At 43.1% G+C, this 21,894-nt stretch overlaps 1 protein-coding gene and 1 pseudogene across 2 annotated transcripts in view; both read right to left on the bottom strand.

Moving 5' to 3' along the window:
* CFAP61 (cilia and flagella associated protein 61) overlaps positions 1-21,894 on the bottom strand; it is a gene marked incomplete at both ends in the record, with an annotated part of 286,170 nt that overhangs the window by 85,106 nt on the left and 179,170 nt on the right. The window contains 2 exons of the mRNA XM_080814415.1: positions 5,355-5,529; positions 17,485-17,653. Coding sequence (XP_080670541.1) covers positions 5,355-5,529; positions 17,485-17,653 — 344 coding nt within the window. The remainder of the gene's footprint in view (positions 1-5,354; positions 5,530-17,484; positions 17,654-21,894) is intronic.
* LOC308349846 (TOX high mobility group box family member 4-like) lies at positions 7,870-9,773 on the bottom strand (annotated as a pseudogene). Its single transcript has one exon. The product of its transcript is annotated as a TOX high mobility group box family member 4-like (transcript).

Raw genomic sequence — 21,894 nt, 5'->3', positions numbered from 1 at the left:
TCCCTAGTTATTATATGTTTAAGGCCAGAGAAAACAAAAACGGTATGTTACATTTTACAGTTTATGTATTTTTAATTATGTCTATGTGTATTTACATAGTCCATTGTATTTAATGAAGAATATTTCCCTTTTCCACTTCAAAAGAGACAATAGAGTGATTATGTATGACCTCATTCATCCTCAGAATAGGCCCAAAAGGTATGTTTTACTATGTTCTTCAGAAAACTGAGGACAGAGAGGTTAAGGATCTAGCTCTAGGTCACACAGCAAGAAGATGGTTCAGCAGAACTCAGACCTGCTGAGTCTGGTTTTGGAGTGCTCATACCACTCTGTTATATGTGTAACACATTTCTAAAAAAAAAAAACAAAAACAAAAACAAAAACAAAAAAAACCAAAAACAAAAAACTCTAATTGGCATTTAATCTGTATAATTAACTTAGGCAAATAACTAGACAATGAAAGAATTAAAAATAGATGTCATAGAATATTAGTAAATTATGAAATAAACATCCACTTAAAAAATATCATGTCCACAAATAGACCAGAGAATGTTCTTTTTATTTTTCATAAGTCAAAGCATAAGATTTCCATGACCCAAACCTGACCTGTGTCATTTTGCTCTGCCAAATAAAAAGGGAAGACTGTATTAGATATAACATAACAAAGGCTTTGCTCAGTGATTCATGCACTGGAATTTTAATGTTATGCTTTTCCTAACAAATATGCTTTTAATAAGGCAGTAAACTGTATTTAGCTAAAGATGAAAATAATTGATCCATTTCGGGCCATTAAGGCTGTTTTATTTATTTATTAATTTTTTACTTTACTTTCATCTTACTTTTCATTTTCATGGAAAGTACAGAGGTAATAGCAGATGAATTTCAATTAGTTTCAATTAATGCCATAAACTGTTGTAATGCATTAGGTTGCCGGGTTCCATCTGAAACCCCCGTCGGAAACCTCCCCGTTTTGTTTGCAGTTGAAAGCAGCATTTGAGCCTGTGATGTCAGCTATTTTCCAGGACACGGGAGCAGTTCTAATAGTTTAGGATAATTTACATCTATAAGCCTAGCCGACTCCAGAGCCCAGAAAACTATTTCCTTCAGACTGGGCGAATTCCATCACAGAACCACCATTTCTCCTTTGGAAGCAGAGGCAGGCAGCAAAAAATAGTGAATGGGGGTGGGGGGAGGGGGACAGGTGGACAGTAGTGATGTTTTGGAACCATATCTGCAGTTTCAATGGGCAGAAATTCCAGAGTTGACTTCCTCCAACTCACCATCCATGGCTTCTGTTACCCAGCATCCACCTGTCCTTCTAGAACAATCCCATTATCATCCCCAACAAACAAGCCCCTCCCCTCAAGTCCTGGTACTTCAGCCAAGTCAGGTCGGGGGTGTCCTGGGATTCAACGTGTGATTCCCTTATGGACTTGTGACTGAGTCGTAGCCACAGAGACACAGGAGATTTTTTCCTCAGACTTTTGTAGGAAGGACCCTATCCTCAGCTCTCTTCCGCCAGCCCCACCATGAACTATTGAGAAAGGGGGAAATTAGCACCGCTAGAGCAAAGGCTAACTATCACGCAGGATGTCCACATTCTTCCTGGTGGTGTTATGGTGACAGGAAGAGGAAGCCAGGGCTGGCAGAAGGAGCGACGGCAATGGTATAGACACGCAGCCCTGCTCAGCTTTCATGAAGTGCCAGGCTTCCAGTTTCTAGCTTCAAACACCATCATCCCGTAACCAACTGGAGTAGAAGCTAGAAGTGTCCACAGCAGCCCTCACCTGCCTGCATGGCCACCACACCTGCCTGCATGTCTGCATGGTCTTCCCCAACCTGTTCCTTCTGGATCTCTTTCTCCCCACTTAGATGGGTGCCACAGACAGGAGGTTTACCTTCCTAAGGTGTTGTTTTGTGCACTGGTTATTCCTCTTCACTAGTTCCCCAACCCCTAAAAAGTAACCAGTTGAAGGACACTGGGGAGGCTCAGCTGGTTAAGCATCTGCCTTCAGCTCAGATCACGATCCCAGGGTTCTGGTATCGAGGTCTGCATCTGGATCCCTGCTCAGCGGGGAGCCTGTATCTCCTTCTGTCTGCTGCTCCCCCTGCTTGTGCTTGCTCATGCACTCACTCTCACTCTCTCTCTCTGATAAATAAATAAATAAAATATTAAAAAAAATAATAAAAAGTAACCAGTTAAAATTGGGCGTGGTCGGGCCCTGAGGTCTTCCACCAGCTGCCCTCCAAGGGTCTGTCCAATGCAGTTCACACTCTCTCTGTTTACTTATCCTGCTCTTCTTTAAGGCTGAACTCGATCCTCTTTCTCCAAACTTCAGTTTCCAGGACTCTCATGATGCCTCTCTATAACTGGACAGGCCCCTGGTGTACACGGATCCCCATTTTTTTGTGTATACTGTGTCCTAGGCCGTGCCATCACCAGGGGCTGAGATTAAGCCCTGAGGGATCTTTGGGGCATAACAACAACCCCATCACGCATAGCAGTAGTAACAGTAACGCCAACGGCAGCCTATATTATTGAACTCATACTCTGTATGACACTCTGTTCTGAGTTGAGCATGAAATATCTTATTTATTTCATTTAATCCACACAGCAACCCATATGAGGAAGATATGATCTGGAATGGGACTAATTAAATTCAAGTCTGAATAGAACTCTAATTGTGGAAAAGCTAGGAAGAGAAAGAGGTTCCTTCAGGCAAGAGGTTAACAGTTTTCTTTCTAACTTTTCTTACAGAAAAAGTCATTTGAAAAGGAGCACCACACAGACTTGAAAGAATCTGGCAAGGCTGAGTTTCCGTGATGTCTCCCAGAGCTCTGGGCCCAGCTTCTGAGAGTTAAGAGCACCTCCTTGAGAGATGCCCTGGGAATGGGAATGTCATTAGCACTAGACCTGGGGGAAACAGCTTACATTTAAGACAAGAAGCTCATTTCTACACACTTCTTATCTTGGCTGTTCAGTGGCCAAAGGCAGGCCCGCAGAGGGGTTTCGTGCAGTGGCTGATGGGAGACATTCTTAAATCTTGCAAAAGCATTTATTTTCCTTTAAGCGGACAGCAGAGTGACACCACCTCTGAGAAGTAGTCAAGTCATCAGAATAGCACAGATGCTCTTCCCCCATCTGACAACTAAAAGCATGAAAAAAAAAAAAAGGAAACTGAAAGAGGGCACAGTGTTTGTTGCTTTGGGATTTCTAAATTCTCTGCCATATACATTCAACCTCAATAACCTGCACTGTCGCTTTCAAAGACTCCTACCCCCTCCCCCCTTTTTTTTGGGTCAAAATGCTCCTTATTCCTAACATCAAAAATAGGCAATTGTTCGAAGTTAAAACGCTGCATTATGCCAGGATTGGCGACAGTCCTAAAACGCACTGCGTATTTTGTACTGAACCATGGACTTCTGTGCTTTCGGGGAGTTTAAGTTACAGTTGGAGGCCTAGACATGATGAAATGGTAATGATTTGTCACAAATCCTATGCATAAAAGCAGGTTCTGCAAACTATGTCTCATCAATGATTTTTGTAAATAAAGTTTTATTGAAACACAGCCTTGCCCATTTATTTATGTATTGTCTTTCTTGCTGCAGTGGCAGAACTCAGTGGATGGGACACAGACCATATGGCCTGCAAAGTCCAATATATTTGCTATCTGAACCTTTACTGTAAAAGTTTGCTGGTCTCCAAGTTAAGAATTATTTAAGTCTATTTAGGTCATAGGGCAGTGATTAAAAGATGACTAAAATATTGAAACAGCTTTAAACACATACAGATGCAAAACTGAAAATAATACCAAGTTCTGAGGGAAACAGGAAATATACTTTGACGAGTTTTAAATCTGAGTCTGGTATATATCTATATATCCCACCTCTACCCACAGGTTCCAGACACACTTGGTTTTATGAGTTATTTCTGTCCAATGTTTAGACCCTATTTCCATATTTCAGACCCTAGAAAAATACAGAAAGCTTCCAAAAAACCCTTGGTGAGACTAGCGTACCCTTAATTCCCCAAACTAGACATGTAAAGCTTGTAAGAGAAAATTACAAGCCAATCTCACTTATGAATTTAGATAAAATAGCCTATAAAACATTAGCAAATTGAATCTAACAGTGCATTGACGGTTGCTTGATACCTCTTTTTTTATTTTTAATGGACTAAATGTAGTAACTTAACAAAAAGTCAAATAATCCCATGGGATGCCTGGGTGGCTCAGTTGGTTAAGCGGCTGCCTTCGGCTCAGGTCGTGATCCCAGGGTCTTGGGATCGAGTCCCACATCGGGCTCCTTGCTCAGCGGGGAGCCTGCTTCTCCCTCTGCCTCTGCCTGCCTCTCTGTCTGCCTGTGCTCACTCTCTCTGACAAATGAATAAATAAAATCTTAAAAAAAAAAATCCCTAAGTCTTCCACCCCAAATTAGAAGAATATGTATTTAATTTTAATGTTAATTATATTAATATCATTAAATAGTACTTAAATAAGTACATTAAAGAGATAAATAGACTAAATTTACATATAGATCCCCAGATGACACGCTCTTAGTGTTTTGCACCTCCCCAGACCATAGGGAACCCCAGCCTGGGGAGCTGTAGAAGCTAACCGAGTCGCGGACGCTCCCCGAGTTCTAGGCTAACGAAGCGGCTGCACTTGGTCATCTTCAAAAACTTGACTCCCAGGTTTCAATTAAGGACAAAGAGGTAGCCAGGCCCCATTCTGGTTGTCTTGCTAGTCAACCTATTTCAATTTAATCCAAGCAACAGAGAGGAAGATGCTTGAGAAAACACTTTCGAGTGGCAGAAGCATTTGTTGAAATGGTTTACGGTCTCATTTCGATTCAAAAAGTGGCATGCAACTCGAAAACGTGCGTTTGTAGGAAGGACTGTGCATGCACCACCAAGAAAGAGAACAATGGATCAGGAAGGGAAGAAAAGAGCCCTTCCAACGCAGACCTTTCTTTTTTTCTTCTGAGGTCTTTTCGGCTGCACAAAAGGAGACATATTTTCCATATAATTGCTAAACATGTTTGCTTATTAAATTATTCTTTAATTAGTTAATGATTTTAGCCATGCTTTGCTCTTCGGATATTCATTTTGTGTAATAAAATAATTATAGATAATTAAACTATCTCGAGCCTTTTTCTTTCCCCCAGCAAACATGCTGCGTATCCAAAAATGACAACAAGTTGTAAATTAATCTGGAAAACAAAGCATGACAGATGAATGATTTGGTTGGAATTAATTAGGCACTAATTATATACTGGAACTAGATGAAGAATGAGACTCATTATAAAAATAAAAAGCGATTCTGCAAAGATGCACAGTTAACCAACATCCTTACCTTCTGCGATGATGGAGTTGTTCCTTATCCAACTCAGGGCCTTATAGCAATCTTCTTCATCATTGAGAGTGAAATGATTGCAAGGAACTTTATCAGTGTATCTCTGCTTCCCGCTGTTTGGAATCTCTCTGTTTGTCACGTGTTGACTAATATCAGCCCCTGTAGGGCACGGGACCTGAGGTATGTTACAGAGACATGCTTAATTTGGTGGTAGTAAGGGAAGCACGGACACAGCAAGAAATACATTCATGAATTTTATAAAATAAACATAGCAATGTCTGATATAGATATGCCTTTTTCAGTCATCAAATACAATCGGGTTTTAGTTGAAAAATAAAACACAAAAATCAGGTGAAATGACCACTCAGAGACAACTCTTAAAAGGCATCACTCTGGTTATCTAATGCCACATAATGAATTATTCTAAAATTCAGTGGTGCAAAATGACCATTTATGAGGCTCACACATTCTGTAGGTCAGCAATTCAGATAAGGGCAAGCTGGAAGGTGTCAGAGACCTCAGCTGGGAAGACTTGTAGGTTACAGGTGACTTGATGGCTGGGGGTTGGATTCATCTGAAGATAAACCATCTCACTCCTTCTTCCCCCCTCAAAAAACATGCCAGGTATTCAAAAATGACAGCAAGTCGTCCTTATATGTCCAGCAATTGATGCTGGCCACAGACTGGGATCTTGGGGGGGACTGACCAGAATAGCACATGTGGCCTCTCCATGCGTCTTGGGCTTCCTCACAACATGGCGCCTGGGTTCTGAGGGCAAGTGTCCTGAGGGAACAAGTACAGAGAGCTCCATGTTCTTTTCCAACCTAATCTTGGAAATCGAGGAGTATCTCTTCTACCCTGTTCTCTTCATGCAGATCGTCATCAAAGCCTGGCTAGGATCAGGGAGAGGGAACCTGGACTCCATCTTCATGCCGGAGTGGCAAGGCCATGGAAGGGCCCAGGGAATCGGATTTGACATAGCCATTTTTGGTAAAAACAATCTGCACAAAAGCAATATACCAGGGGCTGAAATCCAAGTGCATAGAGGGGTGAGTCAGAAAAGAAAATGAGGGAAGTAGACGACTATTTACTGACGGAAACTATAGAATTATTCTTCACTTTGTCAGAGAAACATTCTCCCTCTCCTCTCTGTTTCTGTTTCAACACACAACCCTCCCAGTATAACTTCTGTTCTCTCCATTTTGACACAGACATGAGTGGAAGCAGACACTTTCCTCTAGTAAGGGAAAGCAGCAGTAAAAACATAATAAAGGCTAACACTTGTCTTCAGTGTCAAGGGTACTGTGGCAAACTCGAAGGCTCCATGCCCTGGCCAGAGTCTGGTCACAACTCAGCTCTGTACAGTTGGTGCCAGGGTAGAGTATGGGTTCAGTGTGGCCAGATTTTGATTTCTCAGGAAATGCCAGGTACTTTTTTTTAAAATGTGGACTCAATTTTTTCATTATTTTGGCTCAAATTAGATTCAAACAAACGCTACCATGACAGCCAAGTAAAATAGCACAGTGGCTCCCAGTGGGTTAGTACCTCATCCCTCTGATTTTTATTTGGTGACCGGGAGAGATTAAGTGGAAGATAATGAGGCCAGCACCACGAGCAAGACATAAAGGCCATGTAAGGTCTCTGTTAGAAGGCTTGCACCGGCTGCCTTGTGAAATCATGGTGTGAGGCCCATCAGCTGTGAGGCAGGGATCAGTTTACAGCAATGATGGGCAAAAAGTTCACTTGCAGTAGAGACTACTGTGGGTGCAGAGGAGATTCTTGCTCCCTTAACAAGTGCAGAAAATACATTTTATATGGGGTAGATGGGAATGCTGGCTGTGCTTGAAGAAATGGGGCTTCACTAAGTCTTAGAGTACATCTAGGAAACTTTTTGGTTATGTCCTTCCTCGATATAAATGGTAAGCCCTGTAGATTACTGTGATGCACTAAATTCATTTTCAAACTGGATGAAATAGCTTAAAAAATAGTCAATTTTAAAACCTAGATGTCCTTTCTCTATAAAGAGCCTGCAGTAAAATTATATTTAGTAAAAAGGAACAATTTGGGAATCAGTGGTCATTTACTACAACGATAATTGTGGAGGTAAAATTTTCTTATTAGCAATATTATTTGTTTAGCAAAATCACACTAAATTTTGGTATTTTTATATTCACAAATATTATAAAGCAGTCCACATAATGCTCAGGTAAATGATTTGACTTGATTTTTTTGAGTATCTGCCATCATTTTAATAATGTTTGGGCATGTCCTATGACAATTATCCTGAGTTTCCTCAAACAAACCCCCAACAGCACCACCCCTATGTTCAGCTTGTTCATACTGCCTTCATACTTTCCTCTGTTATTATCACTGGTATATCTGCTTGTCCTTCAAAGTAAAAAACAATTCCAGATTACAGCAAACTCAATGGCCTTGCTGCACAGTACGGCCCCTGCTGAAGAGACAGAAAAGGAAAGAAGCACGAAGAACCATGATGGGTTGAGATCAGGCACTATCAGAAGCCCAGCTTGTGTTTTAAAAAGAGGCTCTGAGACATGTTCCCAGCAGCTAAGTCTTCCCTGGCTGGGAGAACAGGAAGGACGCCTTCACAGACACTTGTGTTAAAATTTCCAGAAGCCACCCAGACCACAAAGACATCCCTGCAGCTCTTCATCACACATTCATTAAGGCAGTACTCACTGTCTCAGTCCTTCCTCACAATGAGAGGCTTCTCATGACCAGACACACACATCGAGGCTGGGGTGACAGCGTCACAGGAGACCCACTCAGCAATTCAACATCCGTCTGAGAAGGAGACTCAACATCAGGAACCACATCTGTGCTCATCTCACAGACTGTCTCAGAGAGGTTTCCTCCACTGTATGGACCTCAGGGCTGTTGTTCACAGGCCGCTCAGGACTACTTTCCACAGCTGGTGGGACTGAGGGCATCTGTATTCTCAGGAGGCACAACCTTGATCTGCAGAGGAGGTGGCTGTTGCCGTAAATCGATTCGAACTTTCTGAGGTGGAGGTTGTGGCATGGCCTGAGGTGGGGGAGGCTACTGGGGATGGTCACTTGCTGCTGAGTAGGGGGCTGAGGTATGTGTTGCCATGGAGAGGAGGGGGTGTCGTCAGTGTGGATGCTGCTGCTGCTGCTTCAACACTGAGCAAGTGATAATTTGGCCTTGTTGACTGGGCTGGAGAGTGGCTGCACTGGTTTGGCCTGGATGGATCCCCTGGGAGGTCACCGCTGTGGCTGGGATAATGGAAACCATCCCTCCTTGAGATACAGTCATAGAAGAGGGCAACAGCTGTTTGGTAATAACCAACATGGTGACATGGAGCTGAGCCCCAGCCCCAGAAGATGCTTGGTTTGCCACATAGGAGGAAAGAGTGGAGTTAACAACAATGGGAGGGGACAGGGCAGGGGGCTCTGTTGAGGCTGGTGCTGGAGACGTTGGGTCAACAGTAGCCACAGGAGGTGGAGGAGTCTGTGACAGCAGCACTAGGTCCAATTCTTCTGTTCCCACAGTGGCCTGACACTCTTGAGTGTCTTTATGTGCAGTTGGAGCCTTCGGATGCTCTTTCTTGGCGGCTTTGGTTTTCCTCTTACACACCTGATCTTGCTCCTCACCAAGACTATCCCACATGGCGGCCACAATTTTTCAAACCTCCCCAAAAGTGGCACTGGAATTCTGTCCCTTGATGGCAGCCTGTGTATCATGGAAGACTAAAGCAGATGCTGAAACTGGCTTCTGAGGTTCATTAGGATCTTTCTTTTTCCTCATCTTTGGGACCTTCTGCTTTTTTCCTGCTTTCACCACGACTGCCTTCTGGCTGGGAAGTTGCCTCTGGAAATCCTCAACACCAACCTCGTAAAGTGAACTAGTAGGTGAAGTGGTGGCTGAAAGATGATCTGTGGGTGACTTGGCAGGTGGCAGAATGCCACCTAAGCTCAAACTGAGTTGAGAACTCGGTTCGACTGATAAATGGTGGTCAACTGGCTATGCCCCATCACACCAGATGGCGTGTCTGTCATTGATACATCTATTGTAACAGGTGGGCTGCACTATACTGAGCTCCTAAAGAGTGATCCAAGTCCATGGTCAAGCCCCCAGTCAGGAGCCTCCAACCCTGCTCCATCAAGCCGTGGGTAATGGCTACAGGCATATCTAATGTCTAGACCCCATACTGGGCTGAGAAGCTGCCATCCTGAGAGGGGGAGGGGTTTTCTAGGTCTTCAAAGTGACCAACCACATCTGAGACATCCAGTGAGGGAACAGAATCCAAGGAGATAGGTGGGGTTTCAAATACCTCATCTCCCAAGCTTGGTGTATGGAATGTCCTGGCACCTGAGAGGAAGGGGTGTGAGGACCCTGTGATCATCAGGTAATTGTCATTTCCTCGGGAAACTCCATCTTTACATGACGACTACCACTGTCTCTGTCCCCTCATCACTCCCACCGCTCCCATCAGTGGTGAATGACTTTAAATACTGAATGCTGTGCTTTGGAGGTCAAAACCTCACCAGAACCCTAATGAACACTGAAGTATAAAAGAAAATGAAATTTAGATAATATTATACCCATTTAGTAGGGCATGCTTTAATTAATCAGGTAAAGTCCTTGGCAGAAAATGGCAGGGCCAAAGAACAAATTGGAAGCTATTCAATTTATAAAACATTCAATGAGTTATTATTCCAAATAATAAGTGTTTAGATAAAAACAAAAACAAGGAAGGGGAGGGGCAAAGAATAAAGTCTAAAATGAAAATCAGCTTACCTACTGTGATACTAAAATGTCATTGCATTCTGATAACCTATATAGTTCTTGTGTACACTTAAATGTGTGGGATTGTTTTTACACACTTCTAAATTAAAGAATTAGAGAAATTAAAGGAAAATTAATGAATGTATTTTTCATATTTATACAACGGCATTTTCACACACAATTGGCAAAACTGAAGCTAGGATTGTAAATCCCAAGGCCAATTAATTTGTCCACACAGAACTGAGGAGAACTCAATAAAGAAAAAAAAGGTCTATGAAAGAAAAATCATATTATATCATCAAAGTAAGGGGGAGAATAAGGTTTAATAGGAGAGCTTGAGTGTATTTCACCATCCAAACTAGAGACTGTTCTGCCATTAACTAAACTGCAGCTAGTGATTGGTGAGTAGCGAATGAATTCTCGACCATCCCATCAGATGACTGGGAATTGAACATCCCAGCATCTCTGACTGGTGGGAGACCCTTGGCCACACCATTCCCCTTAGCAAGTGAATAACTTATTGTGTCAGGGACTGCTGGTGGCCTCCTTAATATTCTGTTTCTTTTTGTTTGTTTGTTTTTAAAGATTTTATTTATTTATTTGACAGAGAGATCACAAGCAGGGAGGCAGGCAGAGAGAGATGGGGAAGCAGGCTCCCTGCTGAGCAGAGAGCCCGATGCGGGCTGGATCCCAGGACCCTGAGATCATGACCTGAGACGAAGGTAGAGGCTTAACCCACTAAGCCACCCAGGCGCCCCCATCCCATCTTTTTTTAAAAGATTTTATTTATTTATTTGAAAGAGAGAGAGAGAACATGAACGAGCAAGAGAGCAAGAGTGGGGAGGGGCAGAGAGAGAGGGACAAACAGATCACTGGATGAGCAGGGAGCCTGCCGTGGGGCTAGATCTAAGGATTCTGAAATCATGACCTGAGCCAAAGGCAGATGCTTAACTGACTGAGCCACCCAGGCACCCCCCTCTTTTTTTTTTTCTTAGTAACAGATTCCTGTTAAATACACCCAGTCGAAAAACTGTATTTCCTAACTAGTGACCTAAGAGGTGGTCAGGAGATTTATAAGCAGGAATCCTTGTGTGGGGCAATGGGAAAAGTCATTTTGCTCTAGCCCTTCCTCCTTCCTGCTTCTTATTAATGGATGGCTGGAGCCACAGCAGCCACCTCAAGATGCTGAGAATGGAAGCCACATAGTAAAGATGGGAGAGAAAAGATAGAAGCGTCTGAGTTCCTGATGACATCAAGGAGCCACCTTCCCAGACCTAGGCTGCTTTTGTCCAGATATTTTTAATGAGAGAAAGGAAGGAAGGAAGGCAGGAGGGGAGGAAGGGAGGGAGGGAGGGGAGGAAGATGTTCTAGAGTTTCTGTGTTGTGAAGACTTTTAAAAGCCACCAAGTGTAATTCCTGGATAACATCTGTGAGAGAGGGGAGGGCGGGGAAGGGAAAGGGAAAGGAAAGAGACAGAGAAAGTGGGAGAGAGGAGAGACGGGGCAATGGCAAAGAGCTCACAGTCTGGAGCCTGCCTTTAAATCCCAAGTCTGTCACTTTGATGTCCTCTGACCTTAGACAAATCACTTCCACATCACTGCCCTTTGCCTCCCTCATTCATAAAATGGGGATGAATCTTACCTTTTGAGATTTACTCAATTGATGCAGAGAACTGCATCAATTAACATGTGTGGTGTCCCTCAACCTCTCTTGGGTGTTCCTACGACCTTATGAGGGTCCTGGCGTGCCACACTCACTGTCTCTTGGGCAGGACATTCCCCCTTGGAGGAGACGCTGATTTCTTTTCTTTTCTTTTCTTTTCTTTTAAGATTTTATTTATCTGAGAGAGAGAGAGAGTGCACAGTGAGGGGAGTGGCAGAGAGAGGGAGAAGCAGGCTCCCTGTTGAGCTGGGACCCTGATGAGGGACTTGATGCCAGGACCCTAAGATCATGACCTGAGCTGAAGGCAGTCGCTTAACTGACTGAGCCACCCAGGCGCCCAAGACCTTGACTCTTAGGAAGGTGTTTCGTAGGATGAATAAGCACTGTATTCTCATTGCTTCTGGTGGTCTGTCTTCTATCGTCTCCCCAGGGCCACGACACACAAGTCTGATCTGTTTTCTGTATTGTACACATCCTTCAAGTATTTGAGGATAGCCATCCTGAATCTTCACCCCCGTGGCTAAACACCGGAGTCTCCGGATGTGCTTTAGCTTGACTTTTCCCATCTTCAATGTGACTCCAAGAGCACATACTCCAGGCACCTCTGTTTTTGTGACATATTCTTTGGCATGATCATGTTCAGCATGTAATGAGCTCATCACCTCTGCACTGTTTTCACAAACTGTACCCTTTGTCAACATTAGTGCTTTTCTTTCTCCAGTTAATTCTGCTTTGCTGGATACTAATCTACTAATACTAATTCAGATGGCTCTTACCTATCTTAACCATCTTAACTATCACTTCATTTTGAAACTTTGGGTGTCATTTCGTTTTGGTATTTGTCTTGTACTTTGAATTTGGTACAGACACAGAGCCTTGCTGTCATAACAGCAAAGTGTAAAACCACGGCATTCACCATTGCAATTGTTTTTTCCTAATGCCATTCTGGTTTATACTTGTTGAAAGTACTGTGGCTGTCTCTTTGTTTTCCTCCCTGTGGTTACACGAGTGATGTTTCCTCCTGTCTTATCTCCTTCGAGGTTTAGAAGGGGAATTTACTCATGCTATTCAAAAGCATTCATTTGATCTTATTCCTCCTATATGTAAGAGTCAAGACCCAAATATTACCTTTGGGTTTCCCCCATCTAAGGCAATTCTTACTTGTCCCTGGCCACCTCTCTCCCTATTTTCAAACAACTTGGTCTGGATTAGATTTAGATTAAGATTTGTTATTACTAATTTTGCATTTAGTCTCAGACTTACCAGCAGACTTACAGACTTTCTAATTGTTTGGGTCTTGTCACTTATCTTTTTAAACAATTGTGAAGTCCTGTATTTTCCTTTCTGCCTTGGTTATTGGGAGTACACATGAAAGAATGAGGAAGATCATTCTTTTGAGGCCTCATACACAGAACAAGAGATTTTTACTGTCCTCATATAGGAGAGACTTAGGTGGGCATATAGTTATTGAATCACTACAGTTTCTTCAAAATTCTATGAGGCTAAGTTCAGTTCTTAACGCCATTTCCTCCCAGAAAGGTAAATTTTGGGTGCCTGTCTTCTCTTTGTTCTATTTGCGGGGGAGGGTTGATAATCTGTTATTTTTCTCCTGAAATTTGTTCATTTTCCCCCTACCATTCCCACAGAACCAACATTCCATCAGAATATAACACCAGAATATAACTGGGTGAGAAATTTTGTCTTTGATTTTACCTGGAATATATGCCTGGATATCATGGTGTTTAAGTAAGGAAAATTTTCTTCTAGCATATCTTTACCGTCTCTGTTCTATTTATGAGGATGTCTTCTTTGAGTAAACCAATGATCTACAAGAGACACCTTCTCGTTTCTTATGCCAAAGGTATCCTTTGCCCTTTGCCCTCTGACTCAGCCCTCCAGGGGAACTTTATGCTTTGTCTTCAGCCTCTACACTAGACAGCAGCAGTCCTGTCTCTTGACAGGGATTTAATTTCAATCCTTTCTTACCCATCCTCCTTTTCATCTAAGAATTTCGTGGCCTTCTCAGCTCAGCTTCTGATCTTCAGATGGCTTCAGCTCCCATTTCAGAGGCTGGGTGATCAAACTGTACTGAGGAAGATGAACGGTTCCTGCAGTGTGTGTGTGTGTGTGTGTGTGTGCATATATGTGTGTGAATCACACATTTTGGAATTTGTCAAGCGTGTGTTCTTTCTCTGATTTTTTCCAAATGTGGTTCCCTTTTCCTCATTCCATGGTACCCTTTGGTTCCAGGTGTCTCTTGCTACACAACAAACTCAAACCAAAAGAGCGGCTTTAACAACTACTCCCACTGTTTTATTACTTTCCATGATTTTGTGGGCCAGAGATGTGGGTAGGGTTTGGCTGGGCAATTCCTTCATTCTATCTGTTAACAACAGAAGTCACTTGGTAATATTCAGCTGGTGGGGGGTCAAAGATGGCTTCATGCATATTGTCTGTTGCTTTATCAGTGATAGCTGGAAGGCTGGACTCAGCTAGAACTGTCAGCGGGAGAACCCATGCATGGCATGTCCAACATGGCCATCACAGGGTAGGCAGCTGGACTTCTTCCGTGACCTCTCAGGGCTCCAGGAGCCACTGCTGTCACAAATAAGGAGACCTTGCGTGGTCCCTTGACTCAGCCTCAGAAGTCACACCACATCACTTCCTTTGTACTCTTATCAGTTGAGAGAGTCACAAGCCTGCCCAGATTCAAGGGGAGGAAATGTAGACCCCATCTCTTGGGATGTTATTTTCCCCCTTTAATCATCCCAGACCCAGGGAGGTCTCTTCATGGTAAGTGCTGTTCTAGACATTGGGGAGTGCCTCTCAGTCTTATATGGGAAGAGACAAAGTTGTGTACACAGCTCTCTTTTTGGCTCTTTGTTGCAAGCTCTCAGCTGCGGCTGCACCGTTCTGGATGCCCTGCTCTTATTTATCCCATTAAGGATGTAATTAGCCTCTGTGGAGATCATGTCCTATTGCTGACCCACATCAAGCTCAATATAACGAACATCCCAATTCGCTCTCTTGCCTGGTGGGGTGTTCTTGCCCCACCTGCTGGCTTCTAGGGAGCATCACCCCTTTAAGAGGCCTTGAGAGTTAACACATTTTTTATTCTTCCTCTTGTTGAGAAGACCCAAAACCAGACATGGGGAGGCATCTCTCTGTCTCTCTATGGCTCTCCACATGCCATGGAGGGCAGCCCAGGACCTCGGTTGTAAGCTATCCCCGAGTTTTGTGCATGAGCACCAGCATGAGCCCACCAAAAAACAACCCAATCAATAGGCAGGGTGGGGAGGGGAGTTAGAGGGTACTGAATATGAGGTAGATAAAGCTTCATCTTCCAAAATGGAAAGGCCATTGATATTGTCAGGAGTGGATAGATCAAGGATAAAACTTCCATAAACACATTATTTGGAGTTCTGAGGGGTAACCACTGAGGAACCAACAATAGAAATGCCTCCAAGTGGTTGCCCTTAGAGGGAGGGTTTGGAAGGCAGAGACCAGCCCACCTCACACTTAGTCCCACAGCCCAATTTAATCTTTTACTTTGTGCATGGATTTTCTGATTAAAAAATTAAGTGATATGTATTTGGATATCAAAAATACTATGTAATATTTTAGAATGACTCATGCCATTTAAAGTTCTATTTAGAGGTTAAAGTTTATAATGATATTTTATAACAGGTTGTTTTCTTGCTTTGGATTTAAGCTTTATTTTCATCATCAAATTTTTTTTTTCCAAGTCACAAAACTGGGACAAAACCATGAGAGAGTTGAAGAGAAGGAACTAGGAAAATAAATCAGAAATGGAAGCCCTCCCCAGTGAATTCAGCAGCCTTTTTTGTATCACTCTATGTACCTTTAATTTTTATGTCCTTCTGGAAAAATTAAATTGGAACTCCCTTTATCACTTCTTCATTTCATTTTTCCCGTTGTAAAAAGGGCAAGAGCTTAACGTGCCACAGACTAAAGCTGCAGGGGCAGCTGGACACACATGGGCAGATGCCCGAGTCTCTGGACAGCTGGCCGGGTCTTCCACTCACATTTTCCAAAGTCCACAGTCCCAGGCAGCAGCTGGAACTCAGTGGGGCAGTGGGGGGGGGGGGGATTGGGGGGCACAAGCTTAAGGAGTGTACGGTGTTTTCCTCTGGTTTAATATTTACAAAGAGGAATACTTAACTATCAGAATAAGGTATTCCTCCAGTTTGTGTTTATCCTTTAACCAGAAAAAAAAAAAAAAATCCTTTCCTACACTGTGAAAACTGGATTTCTTTAGCGGCAGCAGTAGTGGTGGTGGTAGTACTAGAAGGAGGAGGAGGAGGGGAAAGACAAGCAATCACTCAGAGGCGGAGCCATACTCAGCGTGGCCCACTCAGGAGCAGGGCTGGCCTCACCTAGCCTGAGAACAGCAGGATATCAGCCACTCCTGGGCTCCTGCTCAGAATCTGCATTTTAAGGAAATGGGGCTGTGTAGGTATATTACAGTATGAGAAGTGCCACTCTAAGGTACAGAAGAGAGATTCTAGGTCAAGAAAATTCAAGTCCTGGATCTTAGCCTTAGCTTAGAATCATCTGGGAGGTTTTGTTTTGTTGTTTTTGTTTGTTGTTTTTTGTTTGGTTTTTGTTGTTGTTGTTGTTGTTGTTGTTGTTATTGTTTTTAAATGCTGATCACTGAGTTCCACCCCAGAATAATTAAAACAGAGCCTCTGGGGGGTGGGACCTAGGCGTGGGTATATTTCAAGTGTCCCAGATGATGTCAACGTGCAGCCAAGGCTCAGAACATGAGGAACGTGATGCTGGGAGCTGCTCAGGGGTCTGTCCCCCCGACCACGTGTCTGCTTCCACCTGGCGGGGCTCCGTGAAGAAAACCTGCACACGCCTCCCCTTGTCAAATTCACGGCCATTCACAAAATGGCCTCACCCAGGACCTTTGATAAAGCATGGCAGTGCCTGGGGTGGTAGTGGATTGCTCCGTACTTGTGGGAAACAAACCCACCACGGGAAGGCCCATCCAGGTTTCCGGGAGAAAAATTAAAAGACCCCATCTTGGAGTTACAAAGTCAATCTCCTTTCATTAAAGAAATGCCCCTATTTTTGTGAACCACATGAACTGCTGATGTATGGTGCAACATGAGAATATTAAAATTTGCTTCCCTAAGACATCGAACAGCTTCCGTTGTCTCCAGCAACGCTCGCCTCAAATGTGGTTCAAGAATTTAATCCAAATGGAAAGCATGGTCACTGGGTAATCAATCAGTCACATTTCCTAGTTTTATAACTGAGAGACAAAATAAAATAAGGGTTGACAGAAGGTGCGCATGTTTGAAATACTTTCGCATGAGCCCGTCACCACCGCCAAATGTTAGTCTCTTGAGGCATAAATTAATTCACCACAAACGCATGCCGGGTTGTGTCTGGATTCTGCTCTGGTGAGCAGGAAGTGTTAGACTTTTGGACAACAGCTTCAAGAATGACACATCTCCAACTTGCTGTGATTTTTTTTTTACCCTTGAGCAGAATGTTTTTCTTGGAATGGATTTCTGGGAGGGGTTGCGGACGCAATCCTGGTCGCATGCACAGGCTGTGTGGGCACTTTGATGGAGAGAGTGGCAGCTGAGCTGGTGGGAAGGTTTGCTCCTAACCCCGAGGACGTGTGTCATGGTAAACCCACAGAGATCTCCGTGTGCGACCTCACCTGGTACTGCTGCCCGGTACAAAGGATGAGATGGTCGTAGAGCACAATTTCCTTTTTGGAAAGCACCACGTGCTTGGCTGCTCGGTCTATGGCGGTCATCCTACCCACCACCACGTTGACCCAGGAGCACAGTGACATCAATGCGTAATCTCTGTCCTGAAAACAGTGGCTTCGGAGAGAAAAGCGCTGTCAGTGACATTTGAGTAGCTGACAGTGGACATTAATTAGACATCTGGTGAGCTGGTTCAAGTTCCCTAGTGGGCCAAGTCTGTGCCCCTGCCGTGAGTTTCCCAGGACCCCAGCGAGACACTGGGAGATTTTTCGTTATGAGACGTGTAGTCACAGATTGACATCTTCCCATTAAAGCTAAATCGTTCCACCTGGTATAGGCCAATCTACAACAGGGAGGGTGTGTGTGTGTGTGTGTGTGTGCACACACAGGCATCTGTGTTTCTGTGAAATCATTAATATATACTCTTTCTTCTGCTTCTATTTCGTGGTGGGTGTAAACTTCCTTTAGCTGTTGAATCGTTATGTTGACCACAGACTCAGAGGGAATGAGGAAGAAGAAAGTGACACTGCTGAGGATTCCCAAAGGCAGTGGTCAAGGTCTTGAATATTGAGAACCCTTCATACTTGCTAATGTTTTTTTCGATAAATGCCTCATTCTTAGAATTAGTGTATGGATTCATGCCAAAACAACTACACATTTTATTTATAGAAGATGTCAATTAGGGAATTATGTTTGCAATGAGTACAGTCCCTGGAGACTTTTGGGATTCACTCTGTAGGGCAAAGGCGATTTTTGGAGAACTGACACTTCTGCTATCAGTGGGTCCAGGGTGGGCAGGTTTTCTTCTCTGGGCTCCATCTGAGTTTGAGCATTCTACTCTAACGTGAGAAAAGTGGGGTTTTGATAGCTTTGGGTTTATTTAAAGAGTTTTATGAGGGCGGTTTCCAGATTTTCTGAAAGGTCTGACCTCATGAACATGACCTTTTATTGATCCTGTTCTGAAGACCCAGAGTATAGGGTGTTTCGTTTATTTTTTTAAAATAAATTTATTTCTTTTAGAGAGGGGGTGAGAGGGGGAAAGGGCAGAGGGAGAGAGAATCTCAAGTAGACTTTGAGTTGAGCATGGAGTCCAACACGGGGCTCGATCTCATGACACTGAGACCATGACCTGACTCAGATGCTTAACTGACTGAGCCCAGGCACCCCAATGTGTTTCATTTAAATCTAGGCTTTGCTGTGCCATGGCCTGTGTCCCTGATTTGTCACCAATGAGAGAGGACCCCAGGGACTCTGCATGCCCTTTCAATACTAAAGTTTCTTGCCCTCTCGACATGAGGTAACTGCCCTCCTCACATGCCTTGACCATCATACGGGATGAACATGAGAACGTAAAAGATGCTGTTTTGTCAAGTGGGATGCGTATGTGAAGGGTAGTATTCTAAATAATATTAATGATGCATAATCCTGTTTACTTTCCTTGGAGGCACACAGGATTGTGAAGTGGTAATGGGAGAACATTTTTTCTTTTTGATCCACACATGAGTCTGCTCTCACCACACAAAAAGAATTCTCGTAATGGATGCACATTAGACCCCGTTATAAGGGCCTGTGAAAGAGAAGGGGGCTCTGGGCTTTGTATCTCTCCATGAGACAACACTTAAAAACAAGAAAATTTCTTTTTAATAAGAAAAAAAAATCAGGGACTGGCCTGTCACCAGAATATAATAGATAGTGGGATGAAATTCTCTTTTAAAAAAACCTTTTGGTAGCTCAAAGGAAAACAGGAAACTTCACCAATTTCACACATTCATGAGAGACCCACAAAAGACTGTCCTTATTTGCTACACCATCTCTTCATAATAGGAATGGTACTGTCAGTTGTCCAAGACGAGGAAAAATTAAATACAGTTACTGCACAGGGATTAGTCTTATGAGGGTTTGCTCAAAGATAAAAGTTCTCAGGGGAAATTTGGGGAAGGTTAAGAGAGTGTTATTTTTAAGGACAGCAGGACAGTGATGTTGATAATTTCAGAATGCATATTTCAGAGTTAAAATCTGAAGGTCTGTCCAGGGGGAAATGGCACCAGGAACACTGTTTTATTTTGTATTTTTTAGGAAACTTCAGAAGAATCAAAGAATGTGGGGTGCTTACTTTCACTGTCTGTTACTACACTGAATGACATTTGCCAGTTTAAAGTATTACTGTGTAGGCAACTACTGTCCATTCTGGGTCTTTGTTAATTTACTCAGCAGGTAGGTGAAATTAGACATTGGAGGCTGTTGGTGATAGTTCTCCAGAATTACTTCCTAAGCAAAGTTAAGGATCATTAGGATTCTAACATGGCAGGGACTGTCTCATGGGTTGTGACAAGACAGATACCTACACTAGAGTTCTCTTGAAGAGAAAGAAGGAACATCAATAAAACTTCATGTTTCTCAAGTGAGCTTGACCCTGACTCAACACTAATGTGAAAATTTGTCTTCATAGAACATTCTGGAAACAGGTAATAAGGAGGAGAAGAAAGCATAATTGGAGGATGGGGAAATTTTTGGAAGGGGACATATGTACAGAGTGGCCAGCTTGCCCCCATAGCCAGTGGTCAGAAGACTTGGGCCAAAGCTCCAGGTGCAAAATTAGAAACGAACTCTAGGGGAGCAATTATAAGTAGGGTAGAAATATGCACTTCATGAAATCAGAGCCCTTCAGAACTGGAAAGAACCTTAGAGGTTTTCGTAAAGGATTTATTGTGACACTCTAAAGAAGGAACATCACAATTAACATTCGTTATTTGGGGCTGATTGTCCAATTAGTGGATTTCTCCGCTTCCTGTTTCTCCTCTCCTCCCACTGCCTTTCTTTCTGCTATATCCCAGCATGTCATTAGCATCTCTACAAGACGCTGAACTGGGATGGGTAGGGGGGATGGGGAAAAAAAATGTTCAAAAATTAATAACAACAATTATCAAAACACTGGTTAGGGTGAAGTTCAACATTTGTATTTAGAATGAGGAATTTAAATTATTAAATTTATGGATGTCAAGGCATTAGTTATTTTTAAACTCCGTGACCAGAGATAATTTCCTTTATTGAGGTAGGAGGATCATTTGAAAGGCAACATCCTGTTTACATTTCAATTTGTGGTTTCTAAGAATTATGATAACATGCAGTCTCCCACCCAGAGGCATCTGGCTGTGTTATTTAGTCCATGTCTATAACCTGATTGAGAGAACTTTTGCAGGTACTTTTGGATGCAACTTTCATCTGTTTGACATTATTTATGGAGCACCTGCTGTGTGCCAAGCAGTCCCATATGTTGGGAACACACTGTGAACAAGACAAAAAAATCCCTGCCCTTATAGAGTTTACATTAGAGGTTAAGGATTCAGAATATAAAGAATAAGTGTGATTTCAAAAGGCAAATTATCAAGTATTTAGAAGAACTTCTGCAGCAAGAAAAGAACAAAGCAGAGGAAGGAGGACTGGAGGGTGGAAGAGTTGACATTTAAGCCAAGAATCCCAGGGGAGACCTTCCTGCTGTGGTTTAGGAACATCAAGGAGGCTATGGTGGCTAGAGTGGTGAGAACAAGGGTAACAATGGCAAAAGACGAAGTCAAAGAAGTAAGCAGACAGGGATGGATCTTAGGTTGGAACATTCTAGAAATTTCTGTGAGGACAGAAATGTTCTGTAGCTGCACTGTCTGATACGGCAGCTACTAGCCACGTGGAGCTGTCTGAACACTTGAAATATGGCTAATGTAATTGAGGAACTGAATTTTTAATTTCATTTAACCTTACTGAGGTTAAATTTAAATAGCCCTGTGTGGCTATTGGGCACCATATTGGACAGTGCCGTTCTAGGCCATTGATAGTTGACACAATCTGATTCACATTTGTGTGGCATTGCTCTGGCTATTGTGTTGAGAAAGTGGAGAGGCAAGGACAGAAGTGGGGCCACCAGGTGACTCTCCATCTAGTCACATGCAGATCCCATGCGAAATCAAACCAGCAGAAAGCCATTTGCTAACTGTTCTCTCCTGTAGCATACCCAACATGGGGGCTGACAAAAACCTTCATCAAGCAGACTGAAATGTTTCTCATGAGACGTTAATCAACAAGACCAACATTTCCTGGGAATTGTGTCATTTGGAGGACAGGCAATGAGAGAAGGAGATGCACACAGGTTGATCCTCTGCCCTTTGTCAGAATTTGCTGTTATAGTAATTTTAACAACAACGACAACAAAAAAACTCCAGCAAGGTTGGCTTTTCATACACTTTTCACAGTCAAAAACTCCGAAGCTCAGAGATATGAAATCCCCTTTATAATAGGGACATCCACCTGAATCCACATTTATTCGGCTCAAAACCCATGTCTTTTTTACTACCCTAATGATGTCC

Source organism: Martes martes (genome assembly GCF_963455335.1).
Source record: "Martes martes genome assembly, chromosome: 9".
Classification (NCBI taxonomy): Eukaryota; Metazoa; Chordata; class Mammalia; order Carnivora; family Mustelidae; genus Martes; species Martes martes.
The sequence above is the reverse complement of the archived record's forward strand: the minus strand, read 5'-3'. Positions and strand labels throughout refer to the sequence as shown.